This window comes from Stegastes partitus, unplaced genomic scaffold (genome assembly GCF_000690725.1).
Source record: "Stegastes partitus isolate 25-593 unplaced genomic scaffold, Stegastes_partitus-1.0.2 Scaffold1501, whole genome shotgun sequence".
NCBI lineage: Eukaryota > Metazoa > Chordata > Actinopteri > Pomacentridae > Stegastes > Stegastes partitus.
In genome coordinates, this window is record NW_007579232.1 from 9,080 (window position 1) to 24,610 (window position 15,531).

The window sequence follows — 15,531 nt, forward strand, 5'->3', positions numbered from 1 at the left end:
AAATGCCTACTTTGCCTGCAGGTGAACTCTTCCCACTAAAACGCAGCATCTTCTCTCCTGGACTGTTTCAAAGGATGACTCATTAGCTGTAAAATAAGAAACCAAAGTATGTCAGTGTGCGATTTATTACATCTTCTATTCATGTAGTTTTCTACCAGCTTAGATACAACAACACTATCACAGAATTCCTGAAATTCGGCTTCGGGTTTTGTTTTTTTGAGTCAGTGGCCCCATGTGGTCCTTACGAAACATTTCTCAAACACTGCAGGACTGTTTCAGTCTGATTATGTGGGCAGATGTGTGCAGCTGTAATGACTCCAGGATGTGAGGGGTGAAGACGGTAACAGAACCGGTACAGCTGTGGAGGGAAAACATCCAGATGTCCGCTGGTTTCAGGGACTGGAAGGGTGAGCGGAGCATCGAAGGGGTGGCAAGACTGGTATAGATGTTGGCGTACTGGTGTGGTGCTTCTTATGGCAAAGCTGTGCTGGTTGTTGGTACTGATGTTGATGTGGTTGTGCTTGGCGTTGTCATGTTGGTTGTTGTTAGTTCTAGTGTGATGCTTGTTGGCACAAATGCGGCTGGTACTGGTGGTAATGTGGTAGTTGTTGTTGAACTGGTGTTGGTTTGGTGGCTGTTGCTCTTGGTACAGGTGTTGGTATGGTCGTTGTTGTTGGTACAGATGTTGGTTGGTGGTTGTTGTTGTTGGTACTGGTGTTGGTTTGGTGGTTGTTGGTTTGGTGGTTGTTGGTTTGGTAGTTGTTGTAGGTGTTGATATGGTGGTTGATGTTGGTGTAGTAGTTGTTGGTGTTGCCATGGTGGTACTGGTGTTGGTTTGATAGTTGCTGGTATTGGTGTTGGTTTGGTAGTTGTTGTAGGTGTTGACATGGTGGTTCATGTTGGTACAAGTGTTGATTATAATGGTTGCGTGGTTGTTTCAATTTTAATCTTGTTGGTTGGTACAAGTGTGGTAGTTGTTGCTGGTACTGGTGTTTTGGTTGTGTTTGTACTAGTGTGGTAGTTGTTGGGACAAGTGTGCTGGTTGTTGCTGGTACTGGTGGTAATATGGTAGTTGATGCTGGTACTGGTGTTGGTTTGGTACAAGTTGGTACGGGTGTTGGTTTAATGGTTGTTGGTACTGGTGTTGGTTTGGTTGTTGTTGGCTTGGTTGTTGTTGGTACTGGTGTTGGTTTGGTTGTTGTTGTTGGCACTGGTGTTGATATGATGGTCGTTGTTGGTACCGGTTTTGGTTTGGTGGTTGTTGTTGTTGCTGGTACTGGTGTTGGTTTGGTTGTTGGTGTTGCCATGGTAACCCCATCTGCTTCCACTGAAATGGAGGCTGAGGAAACAGACTGTTGATCCCGCCTCCTTCTTTTTTGGTTTCTTTCTTCTCTGCCAGGCGGACACTGAAGACGGCGTCCTCGTCATAACTCAACACCTTCAGGTGAAGGGTGGAGACGAACCTTTTATGGTAGGACGGGGGAGGACTGAAGGAGGCCGGCAAAGACAAGGACTTGACGAATGGAGCTCTTGGAGGATTCGTCCTCTTCATCCTTTGCTCCTCTGCCTGGCTCTCCGATGGTCCTTCCTGTTCTTCAGATCCAGGCTCAGCATCGTCTCCAGGTACAGGTGAGTTCCTCTCCGGTGTCTCTTCCAGAACGTCCTCGTTGCAGCTGCTGCTGGAGCTGAGCTCTGCATCTGACTCCGGCTCTGGTCCAGAGGCTTCATCAGAAGAGCTGGAGTCACCGTTGTTCCTCCAGCGGTACGTGGAGCTGGACTTCTGGTTGTAGCAGGCGGCGCAGCGAGTCAGGCTGAAGGTCTCCGGCGCTGATCTGAACTGAACAAGAAGGACGACACAACGGTCAGACATTCAATCCTCTGAACCACACCGAGCACTTTTTTTTTTTTTTTACAAAAAGTAGGTTGGATTTTCCTCTCAGTCTCTGAGCACAGAATTTTTTTTCTTTTTTATAGAATCTAGTTGGAGTAAATAATTTATTTTTGGCACATTTTTAAATGAGACGTAGAATGAAGTGATTTTGACGTGACATCATAATTTTAAGCTTCAGTGTGGTTACGTTTTTCTGACGGCACCTCACACATGATCAGCTCAGCGACCATCAGAAAGTTTAAATCCCACAATTTTCTTCAGTTTTTACAGCTTCTGGCTGATAAATGGTGTAATTTTGGCAAATTTTTAAAGATAAACCTTTTAAAGCGACTGTTGAGTTTTGGGATTCAGAGGATTAATTGCACATCACGTAATCATAAGAAACCTTTGAGATCAGAGTCCTGCTACACTGAACTTCAATCGATCTGATTAACAGCAGCTGCTGGATCCTGAAGGCAGCAGGAAGAAGATTATAACTGGCGATGTTCAGGTTTCTGTGTTTATGTTCTCATCAGGTTTCACAGCATCAGTTTTGTTCAAGTTTCTTCTGATGAGTTGAAGAGCTGCAGCACAGAAGACGTTTGTGTGAACCAGGACGCCGGAAGAAGTGGATTTTATTGCAGTTACTGACAGCAGCTTTCCTCTGATTCTGTTTTCTTGTCGTCTGTTTAAGTGAAACGTGGTTTTCTCAGGAGGTTTTGTGAGCAAATTAAATTTCCTGGACGACGCTACATCTGACAGAGCTGCGTGTTCAAAGCTCAGCAGAGTTTGGGATGAAGCATTTGGATCATTATTTTCCTGTTTGCCCTGCAGGCCTGTCAGCTGTACTGTCCTGTTCTGTTGTGTTAGACAGCAGAGGAACTAATCAGTTTTTTGCTCGAGGAACACTTCGGTCACTCGAATCATTTCTCCTGAGCTCCTGTCAGATCTCATCCTAACGCAACGTGAGACGAATACTCAGAGTTTGTGGCAGTAAACACGGTGTTTCCTCATTTTAACTTTTAAAAAACAGCTGAAGTATTAAATCTGAGCAGCTACCTTTGACTGTGCTGGACTCTGAGCATGTTGGTTCTCAGTGGATCCTCCAGAGCCGGACGGACGTTTTCCAGACGGATCTAAACTCAGAATAGATCAGAGCAACAGAAGCAGGTAGAGCAGACAACATTTAAAGAAAGAGCGTGAGGAGGCAGCAATAACAAATTAGAAAAGACAGATGTCCACACAAACCACTGCTGCTTCCTTTATTCTTTGTTCAACTGGTCTGCTGCCAATATTTCTCCTGTAATTTTAACCCACCAACAGGGTTTTAAGGTCACTAGCTTTACAAAAAAAAGCACCAAAATCACACCATTTATCTGTTTATCAACCAGAAACAGGTAAAAATGTTCCACTAAATGTCCTACTTTCCTACTAATCATCTGTCAAATGGATAATTAACCAAATCTAAGCTTAAAATCATTTCATTCTCTGCATCCTTTAACAATTTAACAGCAGTCACATGGTACAAATTCAGGGACTTTTTAGCAGAACTGCCCAAAAAAAGTGGCTCTTAAAAATCTGCAATGTTGGAGATTTGAAGACAACATTTTCATATTTCAGTGCAGGTGTTTGAGGTTCAGAGGATTAAAGCTGCAGCAGCAAATCAATCAGCAGCAGACTCTAGTTTTATGCAAAGTGACCATCAACCCATTAAGAAACACTTAACAAACTTGACAAACTCGGCAGGTTGACAAACGGCGTCTAATGTTTGACAACTCACTAGATTTTAATTTCTGAACCCCAACACAGTGAAGTGATGAGTCCATTAAACAGGTCACTCACCCATTCGTCCTCTGCAGCTCCGGGATGCAGCCGACTGCCGACTCGAGCTTCGTGCGGCTGAATTTGTTCATGCAGATGAGCGCTGACACCCTCTCAAGTGTTCGTGTCTCTTTTTACGTCTGTTGTCAGAGCACACACGGCGTCACGTCCAGGTCATGGCTGTAAAAACACACACGCCTCCTCTGCAAACAGAACAGACGCCTCCGCCAACCGAAAACTCACCGACCGGCTGCCACAATTTATCTCCTCTGCTTTATTGTCAGATTAGACGTGGGTGCAATAAATAAAGACCAAATAATCCCCTTAAATAAAGACTTTAACCCTCTGAACTCCAGTTGCTGGGTCACTGTTTGTTCGTGTTTCTCTGCAACATGAAGTCCTGCAGCTCTACAGAACCAGAACATGAAGGAGGAGAAAGAACTCAGAGATGTGTTCTGTGCAGAATGACAGATATTTTAAATTCCTGTCCATGCTTGTCTGCTCTGTGTAAACACTGCCTGCAGTTCAGCTGAAAACTCTCTGATTTTTTTGCTGAGTCACTCAAGGATTCTCAGCTGTGCAGAGGAGGGAAGAGTTTACTTTTTTTTTTTTTTTTTTTTATACAATCTAAAGTGATTTAGATGAAATTCCACAATTTGAAGCGTAAATCCGGTTAATTTTCCCAATAAAACTGAAAGTCAACGTGATCAGTTCCATCATTTTGACTTTAAAAGCCTCCGTCAGGTTTTGGGGTTGAAAATACAATGAAAAATATTTTTAAAAATACACCTAAAATAGAGATTTTGTTTATTTACACACTATAAATCTGATCTCATGCAACTCAAAATGTGTAAGAAGATGTTTAATCTCACTGCTGGTTCAATAAATGAAGGTTTATATGCAACATCATGGTTGTTCTGTTTCCAGGACTTCATGTAGCAGGATATGAATATAAATAGCTTAAAACAAACATGCAATAAAACAAAAACACCCTTAAGTTCACTTCAAATATATTTTTTATTTAGACGATGAAAATCTGATCAACCACACGTCACTTCGTACAGACACTTAAGGCATGAAAATCTCTGCTGGTTTGGCCACGACGAACAAAAAAAATAACCTACCATAAAGAAATTCAGCAGTTTCATTAATTTATGTTTCTCTCTATCCCTTCTCCAAACACTAATCAGAGCCTTGAAGGACACGCTGACACTTTGGGAAATGAGCTTATTTACTTTCTCTGAGATTGAAACCTGCGGTAATTAGCTTAGCTTAGCATAAAGACTGGAAACAAAGGGAAACTGCTAGCCGGGCTCTGTTTAAAGGTACCACAGCCAGGCTAGCAGCACCTTTACACGTCGCTAATCAACTGTTTATGTGTTGTTGGTTTAACCCTCTGAACTCTGAGCATTTCAACTCACCGTGGGCTCATTTTTAATTAAACACTGCCTGCAGTTCAGCCGAAAACTGAATTGTTGTCGAGTGACTGTTGGTCACAGTCCAGTCAGTCACGGCTTCACAGATACACCGGAGAGCGCTGAATTATTTGTATTTTACACTTTTTTTTTCAGCGCAAGCAGTGTTGTTTTTTAGCAAAATCGTAAATGTAGAATGAATTAAATATACACCTAAATTTGGTCAATTTACCTCCCAGAGCAGCATGTTACAGACGATTAGTTCAAGGACAGTGGGAAAGTTTCTGTTTTCACAGTTTCTAGCTCTGATAAACGCCGTTATTTTGGCTTTTTTTTGCTTTAAAGATAACATAACTTTAAAAGCTACTGGCAGTTTTGGGTTCAGAGGGTTAAAATGCACAAAAATATTCAGATAATTTGTAGGAAGTCTCTAAAACTAAACTGAGCAGAGAAAATAAAAGCGTTTCCCAAAGCGACAGAGTGTCTGAGATCAATCGAATGCAGCTGTTGGGTCGAAATCATAACGAAAGGAGTTAAAATGGCCAAAATACTGAAAAGAAAACATTCACAAACTCAGAAATTTGTACACTTTCTTTAAAAGTTGCAGGAAAAAGTTGAAATCTAGTCGTCGTTCTTAATTTACTCTTTTTAGCTGCATTAAAACTCCTGCAAGTGCTTCGACCACAAAATCCACCTCGTGACTCAATCACAGACCAACAACTCCGATCGGCAGCAGGACTACGGAGGCTCATGTCGAGATAAAGTGTAGAAAATATAGAACGGCCATGCAGCTGCAAAGAAACTCACAGGTCAGCAACGGAACGTGAAGCCGACATGCGTTCGGAGGCCGTCGGACAAACTTTTCTTCACAGAGGACCGACGGCTTGAGCATGTTAGCGACGGCGAGCACACGTTTTGGTAGAAGTAACACGAGAAAAAGAAGGCGCTATAAGTTTACATACTGGTACATATAAGGCTGCTGCAGCTCCAGAACACTCTGCAAGAATCACAGTCGTCACCACTGCTGTCCAACACGGTACCGCTTTGACAATAAAATCCATTTCTCAGCGCACAAACATTCAAAAAGAAAACTTTAAAGTGCAAAACAACATCTACAAACTGCATGTTTTGGGGGAAAACGGGGGATTTCTCTTCGAGACATGAAAGTTTAATACAAACGTACTGTGACGTCATGTGTGTGTGTTTTGGCGTAAGTGTCCTTTAACTGGACGAAAACTGAACCGAACTCAGATAATTCTTTATTTAAACTTTCCTAACACAACAATGTGCAGGACTTTGGAGGCGATTTATCTCCATTTATCTTAGACTCACTTTGATTCGTACATTTAATGTAGTTTTTGCTGCTTTTACGATCACCAGAGGATTTCTGCTCGACCGTCTTCTTTTGTCATAAAGTATGGACATTTCAGATTGTGTCTGTGAAATTCCAGCTTGATATATGAACTACTTTGAGATTAAACAGAAAAAATCTGCCCGTCGATCCGATTTTAGTCTGGGTATGTTTTGCACATTTGAAATCTGAGGTTGTTTGAACGACAATAACACAAAATCCTGAACAGCTGTTTATCGTCATGTCTTTGATTCAGAATCTACAGCCGGTCGATGACAGTTTAACTCAGACATCTTTAGAAATATCCATATTTTATGCTGTACAAATTTCAGGCAAATCTGAGATTGTCGAGCAGCAAAACTGTGAGCGCATTTGGAACAACTCTGCTTGGAATTACTAGGAAATCACAAAAAAAGATCCTCCGTAAGCAGCATCGTCCTCACTTCGACGCCAGCGTTTGACCTTTTGAGGCTCCGAGTGACGTTAAAGTTTATCCGAGCAACATTAAATGTTAAATTATAATCCTGTGGAGTGCATTAAATGTCGCTGTTTGTACTGTTCATTACATTAATAAAGGTATCGGTAGAATGGTCGATAGCTTATTTAATAGAAAAATAGTCATTTGTGGCAGCCCCAGTGAACCATTTGTCATTTGCCAAATTCGATTCTATGCAGATGACACCAGCTTTAGGGACAGTTTGGCACACGAGTCATAAAGAGAAACACTCGGTCGGTTCAGTTGTGTTGCTGTTAGCGTTGGCTTGTGTGGTCGTATTTTTGAAGTACTAAGTTGTAGAAATGGCAAAATATGGCGGGGGAAAAAATGTGCAAAGAAAGTCTTATTTTAACTGGATTTGTTTGGTTTTTTTTACTTTTAAAAAAGGAGTTAATGAAAGATGAAAACTCCTTTTAAGGGGTTAAGTTCTGACGTAGCGAACATTAAACTCGCGCTACTGAGCAACCGACTCTTTTGCGTCATTACAACTTTCCTAAATGTACAAAATTCCTGAAAACTTTTCTCAATTTTGCTCTCAAGTTTTGTTTGTTTCTTCGTCATCTTCCAGGATTTTTACTGGTTGGCAACAGCTGTTTATTTTTTTTTTCTACTCTGTTAATTACAGCTGTTTAGCCACAGCGCCACCTTCTGATGACACGACGAGTTTATTCTCCTCTAATTTTTAAAGTTCACTGGAAACACAACTTTCCTCCAGGATCTGTTCGGCAAAACTCTCACAATAAACTAAAAGTGCTGTATTCGTCTGGACGGCGGCGGTTCAAAACGTAGAATCATCCAGTTCTGTGTCGACGTGGCGTCGCTCGGCTGGAAACCCCCGCCAGACGCATCACGAGGCAGCGGCTGTAATTAGAGACGCCCTTCACCTGACCGGAGTTCAGGTGGAAAACAAACACCGAAAACTCTGTTGTGGTTCAAAGGTGGCGGCTTTGATGTGGAGAGATTTGTGCAAACTCGAGCGTCTGAAGCGTCTCGGCTCTGCTGGAACAATGTGGTGGAGAAAAAAACTGGCCTCAGGATCCTGCAAAGACACCACTTATCAGCCCGGTTTCAGATACAGGAGGACGGACGGCTGGAAGAATAATACAGGAGATGCTGCACAAGAGGGAAGAAGACGTTCAGAGTTCTCGCTGAAAAAGGCAGAAGAGAGAAGCTTCTCACGTTACTGGATTTCAAAAAACTTTTGGCTGTGTGAGAATTTTTTTGGCCACAAGACGACGGCTGCGTACATTCCTGCGTCCGCTTAAAGCAGCGCCGGCGTCGAAACGTGTCCAGAAAACAGGAATTCACAGTTGGTTGTGTTCCGACTGCAGCTCGGTACAATCATCCAGTGGATTCAACGGCAGCTGCAGGTCTGACTCGCTGCGTCCGTCCACAGTGAGGAGCTGAAACACGAGGGTTTCCTCGGATTCCAGCAGATTAAAGCATCGAATGTGTTAAAGTCCAGCTGAGGAATCTCCTGACGTCTCATCCTGCCCTACAGTTTGAAACACCTAAATTAAAAAAAAAAAAGCCTTAAGGAACGATAAGTAATGACTCCACAGTGTTTGGCGATCAAGAGGGACGTTCTCAGGAGGTCGATTTGACGTCGACTGATCTGGTGGTGTTTTCTTCTGCAGGTTCTCCTCAGGTGGACCTCAGGTGGACCTCAGATGGACAGGTCGGTGTCGGTGTCGGTGGGCGTCGTCTTCAGGCTGCTTCCTCGCTCCTCAGGGATGGAGGACGAGTCGCCGTTGAGGCTCGGCAGCAAACCTGAAAACGACAAACAGCAGATTTTTCAGGCGAGTTGGATTCATTCAGGAGTTCAGATCAAACCGGAGCTTTGGTTCGGTCACCTGGACGAAAGAAAACCGACGTTCAGGGATCGAGTTAGGGAGCAAATGACAAAAATTAACAGTGGAAGAAACATGTAGTCGATGCTTCAAGTAGTCAAGGTTTTTTTGTCCTCACATTGAAATTTGAGGAACTATTAAAGATAAAAAGCTGAAACCTTCACTGTTATTTCTCATCATGTCGTTAATTCAGAATCTGTAATCTTGGATCAAATAATCTGATTATTGGTGAGTCATGAAAAGTTCCATCTTTGAGCACAGATTAAGTCAGAAATGGTTCTGAAACTGATGACCTGAGATTGAAAGGACTCGACATTATTATAAATGGTTCATTCTGGTTTGTTTATTCATATTTCTCATTACTGTGGTTTGAGCTGGGAGATCTGATGGTCTCGTATTCCAGATAATCTTTCATTCATCTGTTTTTAGTGGTGCGGCAACAATTAATCGATTTAATTAGTTTTTAGATTAACTGTTGAATGAATCGCCCACCATATCGATAATTAATTAATTAGTTTCAGTCATTTTTAAAAGAAAAAAAGTTGAAATTCTATGAATATTTTGGGGTTTTGAACAAAATAAGACGCGAAGTTTGTCATCTTTGGCTTTTTTGGGGGTAATTTTTAAAACATTTATTAAAGCCACGATGGGGGAAAATGACCAAGAAATAAACACAAATACAGCTGAGATTATACAAAGTCCTTAAATGAGGGAAAATGATTATTGTAGACAGTAATTCTATTTCATTATAAAGCCAACGACTAACTGATTATCCATCAAATCAATTCTGAAGGTCTTTGTCTCTAATCTGCTCAAGTTTAACTGGAAGGTTCATGAATCTGGTGCAATCTGTTGATGAAATATCACAATTTCAAGCTTTCAGTTTTTACAGTTTCTTGTTAATAAATGGTGTAAATGTAAAACACAACATGACTTTTAGGGTATTGAAATATTTTTTTCAAGAACAAAACCGCTAACTTTCTTTCTCTCTTTCTTTCTTTCTCCCAGCCTGGCATGTTTCCCATTAACGTGGCTCTAACTTTGCATTATTTATAATCTCCCTACAGTGTCTTTTATTTCCCGGAATTCACCGAATCACAGCGTTTCTTGTGTACATAATAAAAAACGTCGGCTCTTCTTACGTTCAGTGTCGTAGACCGAGCTGTCGGAACACGTCCGGTTTCTGCGCTGAGTCGACTTTTGGCCTCCGCCGACGAACTCCTTCAGGACGCCCGACCTGACGGGAGGACAGCGTAAAGGAAACGTTCTTCATCTCAACGGTGATAAAACATTCTGCTTTGTGTTTGTTTGACATTAACGTCCATGTAAATGCATTTTGTCTCCTGCAGCTGCATGAAGACTAAAGCAGATCCTACAGAACATCCGTCACCGAGTAAGAAGAGTCTTCAGGTCACGAGCAGGATCGGGTTCAGATCCTCCATAAACTCAAACACTCCTGCTGCTGCTGCTGATCTATGCTGTGAATATTATCACTGGATTCTCTGCTTACATGAAGCTGCAGTGGATCTCACTCTTCATATCAGCTGTCATCCTGAATGTGAAATAAAACTGTGAACTGAAGTGTTTTTCCTGGATGCTGTTCAGGTCGACGTTGTTGTTTTGCACCTCTGACCTCAGAGGAAACACGCTACAGAAGACCTTTGTTCCTTCTGCACAGTCACAATTTGACTTTCAAAGTACTTTTGCACGGAATGAGGAAGTAAAAATCTGTTTCAATGTTCAGCTGAGCGCCTGACTGCTTTTTTAAAAGGCCTGAAGTACCGAAGGTTGCTGCAACTCTGCCCCCTACAGGCCACAGCTGGTAGTTATTCAGTAAGCAGGCATTCATTACAACAAACTGCTTAAAAATCTACGCTTCTCCTGTTTTTAATTGGACAGAAGGTCGCTTCTGGGAGTTTGATTTAACGAGATTACTCACAGAAGTAATAGAAGCTGAAGTTTTTGTTTCTCTAATCGTTATTTTTTTTCTTCAACCTGCTGAGCTGCAAAAGGAGGCAGACGTGAACTCACCTGTCGAAGCTGTACGTTCCAGGGTGGCTGATGGACCTCTTCATCTGCAACACAACAAAACAGGTTCTCTCGTATTAAAACTGATCCTTTCAGTTTCTCAGCTTTCGTTGGGTTGAAGAAACAACAAACTGCAATAAAACCAACTTGTGTTTGTTCTAAATAACACTGAGACCAAACAAGCGTCTTCAGTGACGACGCCTTTAAACTTCTAATATATTTCCTCTGACTTCATTCCACAGAGAACGTCCACGTCGTGATATTTCTTTTTTTTTTTGTGGCATTCTTCGGATTGTTTTCTTGCAGAGGCTCTTACTTCGGCCTGCAGGCGTCGAGGCGATTAAAGGGAAGCAGAGCATTAAATAACGTGCACAGGAACCGCGGAGGGAGAAAAACGAACGCAATGAGAATAAAACAAACATGCAGTCGAGACCAAATTAAAGCTCTGTGATTGAATCGTTTGGAGGAAGACGTTTCTCATCCGGCGCAGGAATTAGCAGCCACCAGGAATAAAATCATTTAAACCACAATGGTCCATTTTTACAGATTAAACATCGAGATGAGGTTCACAGAGAAGAGTTTTGTTGACAGTAAAATAATAAAATTTTGCTTGAAATTTCAATAATGTTCTTAGTTTGTTTCTGCACGAGATGTGTACGTATAAAATAAGAGTTACAGTCAGTTAATTTTATCACAATAACAAGCTCAGACTGTTAGATTAGAAGGTCCAGCGAGAAAATGAGGCACCTATCAGCTATTTAGGTGACCGGATAATCAGTTGGACTCAATATTTATGGAAAATAGTCAAACAGATGCTCTGCAGCTTCTCAAATGTGAATATTTTCTGGCTTGTTTCCTCTTTTGTGACAGTAAACTCTATATCTTGTGCTTTGGAAAACACTAATATGCATTTTTCAACATTTTAGAGACCAAACATGGACATGATCACTGTTTGCGGTTGAGTCCCATGTCAGGAGGTGGCTATTTACTGGAAATGAGAATGAAAATAACGTCCTGAATGATGCTGAGACTCAGAAAAGCATGTGTGGAGTGTCTTTGGGTCACAATGAGAGGATGTTATCTGTTTTAAGCCCTTTAAAACCACAGAATCTGAACCACAGAGCTTCACATTTGTGAGACAAACGACTATTTTTGAAGATTCTATCAACCACTGAAACCAAACGTCTTATTTAGTCACTGATTTTTGTGGAGAACCTCGATTATTTGTTGCATTAGAATTGTACATTTTCCTCATTAATCTACAGGTTAAAGTCAAGATTTTACAGTATTTTATGGAGAAACCAAATGATTTCCAGGCTGCACTCGCTGGTGTTGCTGGACTCAATCAGCAGGAGAAGCTGAAGTTACCCGTTCAGGAGGTCGGAGGTCGGGGGTCAGACTCTGGTTGGCCAACGTCATGCACTCCTCCAGCGTCCTGATGAAGGTCGTGCAGGTCGCGCTGAGCAGAGAAGCCTGAAGAGAAAATAACAATCATCTGTAGCTTTAAAAACGACACCAACACGGAAATACAAAAGCTGCAAACGGTCACTTGATCGTACGATTTGAGATAAAGTAGAACAAATGTGTCTCCTCACTGTCAGTCATGGTGAATAAATCTATTTGGTGTTTCTGTCTCTAGTTTATTTTTAGCCGAGATCACTCTGACAGATCGGTAGATTAATGATGGTTATCTATCAACACTATCGGAGCAGAATTTAAAAGACTCTCAGGCGAGCGCTGAAAACTCAAAACCTGTTTGATTTATGCAATTTGTCCAAATTATTCTTTCAGAGGTTTTAAAATATGTCTGGACTAGAAAATGATTTAGCCACAGAATGGATCCTGTCTATAAACAGTTCTGGTGCGTTCTGGAGGTAAAACGGTCCTTCCATCGTCTAGAACTGGTTCTGACCAACAGGAGCCTGGAAAGTTTACCCAGAATGCACTTTGTAAAGTCTGGTGAATGATCAGAACCAGAAACACATCCAGGGTACCGATGATTGTTTCTATAGACATTAAACTGTTCACACTCCCAGACATCCCATAATACTGATGCTACCAGTTAGACATTTTGGACAATGTTTAAGTAAATTTGTTTATTTTTTTTTTCAACTATTTAGTTTCAGATGATTTCTGACTGATTTTTGCCATTTTGTAAAGTTTCAAGATGTTTTGCTGAAGTTTTATTTATTCTCATTGTGGAAAATTTTCAGTCATTGTGGAGAAATCATGAGACATTTTAGACACGACATTACAAATATTTGGATGTAAAACCGATCTGGTGTCAGTTTCAACCAGAACTCAGGTGTGTTCTTCCTCCTAAAATGTCTATCTGCTGAACTGATGAAGTTCTGGCTCAGAAATGATGAAAAAAGTCCATTAAAGTGATAAATCTGGACCCTCCTCTATGGACGTCAAGGCCTGGAACTCTGCACGGCTTCAGTAAATATATTAAAGTTATTGTAGCTGATTCTGAGGAGGTCAGATGAAATTAAGTGTTAATTAATATAACTGCAAACCAATCGAATTATATCAAACCAGCTGAAAACAAAACTTAAATCTGTTTGAAAACCCAGTTTGTCATTTAAAAAGCTGAAACAGAATCCTGCTGAGCTGCAGCATGAACCAGTACAACCTGAAATCAACTTAAATGCATTTTAAGTTGATTTGAAATGTTCTTCAACGGATGATTTTACTCCCACGTTCTCGGCAAAACGTCATATCACGAACACACGGCTTGATTTTTATGTAGCATCTTAAAGGAAGAAGATGAAGAAGTTCTGGACCATTTGTCACACATGAATGTGTTCATATGGAACCTGAGAACAGCTTTAATTTAGGAGGATTTTCATTCTCTTTTCAGGACTAATTACCCTGAAATAAAGGAAATGAAACGTGTCTCTCACTTCTCAATAAACATCCATTTTCAGAAATAAGAGCAACGAGGTGAGTTTGGCACAAACGGAAGGGTCACCTCTGAAGTGGGCGTGGCCTCTGTGTCGGCGGTGTGCTGTGATTGGATGGCCTGCACCTGCTGGACGAGGAGGTCGCAGTACAGACGCAGCTCAGACATCTTGGTCTTCAGACAGTCTGGACCTGCAGACAAGTGGATTCTGTTGAAGACGCTTCAGACTGAACCTCAGAACGCTAAAACCTGATCCGGTTCTCCTTAAAACAAACTATCTGACGTTCTGTGCAGACGTTCTTGTTGCTCTCTGGAGAATTCATGTTGACTTTAGTGAATAAAAACACGATTACAAGCACAAATGTAAGAATATCACGAATTAAACTAAAACTAAAACTGGCTTCTTTTCAAATAGTTTAAAGTCATTTTCCTACAGAATTAGTACAGCTTGGTCTCTGTTCTGAAACAAATATCTGAAAATACAAGGCTTTCATTAAATATGATTATAAAAATGCATTTTTATTTTTATTTTGTCCTCAAAATGTTGAATTCTGTTTGATTTCCATGCTATTGAATAAGTCATATAATGAGCCAAACACAAAAAGATCTAGTTTTTAATCACTAAAAAGTGTAAAAGTAGGATGATTTAAACCATCTTTGTCATCAGAAGGCGCTCACAGGTTTCAGTTTTCCCTCCTAAAGCAGCTGACAGGTGAGATCAAACTCGCTCCGTTTCTTGTATTGTCAACAGACTAAATCACCAAAAACCAGCCGAACTCTGTTGAGACGAGTTTTAAACCCGTTTAAAGTCATCGAGACGCCTCACAAACTTCCTCCTCGTCCACGTTTCAGCCGACAAGTCGTGGAAGCTCTTTCATAATACAGTAAAATGATAACAAAACATAAAACAATCCACATAAAAGACAAAAAAACTCTTGAATTTGTTGGGTTTTCATGTATATTTTATGTAGGATTAAAACTTTAGTTGCAAACTATTCACATAAACCACAATGCTTCAGTGTTTATATTAAGTTTTAACATAAAGTCTGAATAATTAATGACATCATAGGGTTCTGTAGGGTTCTAATCCCTAATGTGTGAATGAAGCAGGTAAAAATCACACCGTTCATAACCAATCCACTGTTTAGACGTATTGGATGAATTACGGCGATCTTTTGTTTTGCTCTAAATCACTTTGGTTAATTTAATTTAATTGGGACTTGACTTGAACTTCCAGCAAACTTAAGCTGCAGATTTCTACGACTGATCCGACATCTGCTGTCCAGCACCAGCCCAGTTTAAGCACTGAAACCTTCGAGGATATTAATCAGGGTTCTATCAACAGAAGATCCTACTGGAATCCTTCTGATTCTTAAAATTAGTTTTTTTGATGAAACAAATGCATCTTAGAGCTCCTAAACATGATCAAAAACTCACCAAAATATGCACGAGTGGCAAAATGGCTCCAAAATTTCTGCCGGGACAACGTATCGCCTCGACCTACGAGATCTGGTCGACATCTGTATCACATCACGACGCACAAACAACCCAGAGACCCTAAACCCGACAGGAAGTCCGCCGTTTTGACTAAACAGCGAGATTGGTGATTAAAAGTTATCACGATGTTCCGCAAAAGTCTAACGGCATAGAAATGGCAGCGCACCGGATTATAACTATTTGCCATCAAACAGGAAGCGCTGTGTAACCTGGACATGCTCCGATCCGCCTGAAACCTTATACATGTGGGTGCTGTGGCAGCTCAACAGGTTGAGCAGGTGACCTGTGAACAGGAGCT

General features: G+C 41.1%; 2 protein-coding genes across 2 annotated transcripts; both read right to left on the minus strand.

The window, feature by feature from the left end:
- Positions 1-1,009: 1,009 nt before the first annotated feature.
- On the minus strand, positions 1,010-3,917 carry LOC103370937 (RNA polymerase II degradation factor 1-like). The gene is made up of 3 exons (XM_008300133.1): positions 3,713-3,917; positions 2,930-3,006; positions 1,010-1,837 (listed from the first exon to the last, which is right to left on the minus strand). The coding sequence occupies exons 1-3, from the start codon at positions 3,714-3,716 to the stop codon at positions 1,010-1,012; spliced, it is 909 nt and encodes a 302-aa protein (XP_008298355.1). The 5' UTR covers positions 3,717-3,917.
- Positions 3,918-4,689: 772 nt separating this feature from the next.
- LOC103370929 (pleckstrin homology domain-containing family A member 3-like) lies at positions 4,690-14,559 on the minus strand. Its single transcript, XM_008300120.1, has 5 exons — positions 13,806-14,559; positions 12,200-12,304; positions 10,835-10,878; positions 9,946-10,040; positions 4,690-8,723 (listed from the first exon to the last, which is right to left on the minus strand). The coding sequence occupies exons 1-5, from the start codon at positions 13,902-13,904 to the stop codon at positions 8,620-8,622; spliced, it is 447 nt and encodes a 148-aa protein (XP_008298342.1). The 5' UTR covers positions 13,905-14,559; the 3' UTR covers positions 4,690-8,619.
- Between the last annotated feature and the right edge of the window lie 972 nt (positions 14,560-15,531).

What these genes read in the sequence shown, in the direction of transcription:
- LOC103370937 (XM_008300133.1), bottom strand. An exon ending in AGAGTCCAGCACAGTCAAAG is followed by an intron (nt 1,838 to 2,929) that starts GTAGCTGCTCAG and finishes CTTCTTGTTCAG; the next exon opens with TTCAGATCAGCGCCGGAGAC.
- LOC103370929 (XM_008300120.1), bottom strand. Translation starts at nt 13,904, where the DNA reads ATGTCTGAGCTGCGTCTGTACTGCGACCTCCTCGTCCAGCAGGTGCAG. An exon ending in ACCTCCGACCTCCTGAACGG is followed by an intron (nt 10,879 to 12,199) that starts GTAACTTCAGCT and finishes GTTGTGTTGCAG; the next exon opens with ATGAAGAGGTCCATCAGCCA. An exon ending in GGAACGTACAGCTTCGACAG is followed by an intron (nt 10,041 to 10,834) that starts GTGAGTTCACGT and finishes TCCTCCCGTCAG; the next exon opens with GTCGGGCGTCCTGAAGGAGT.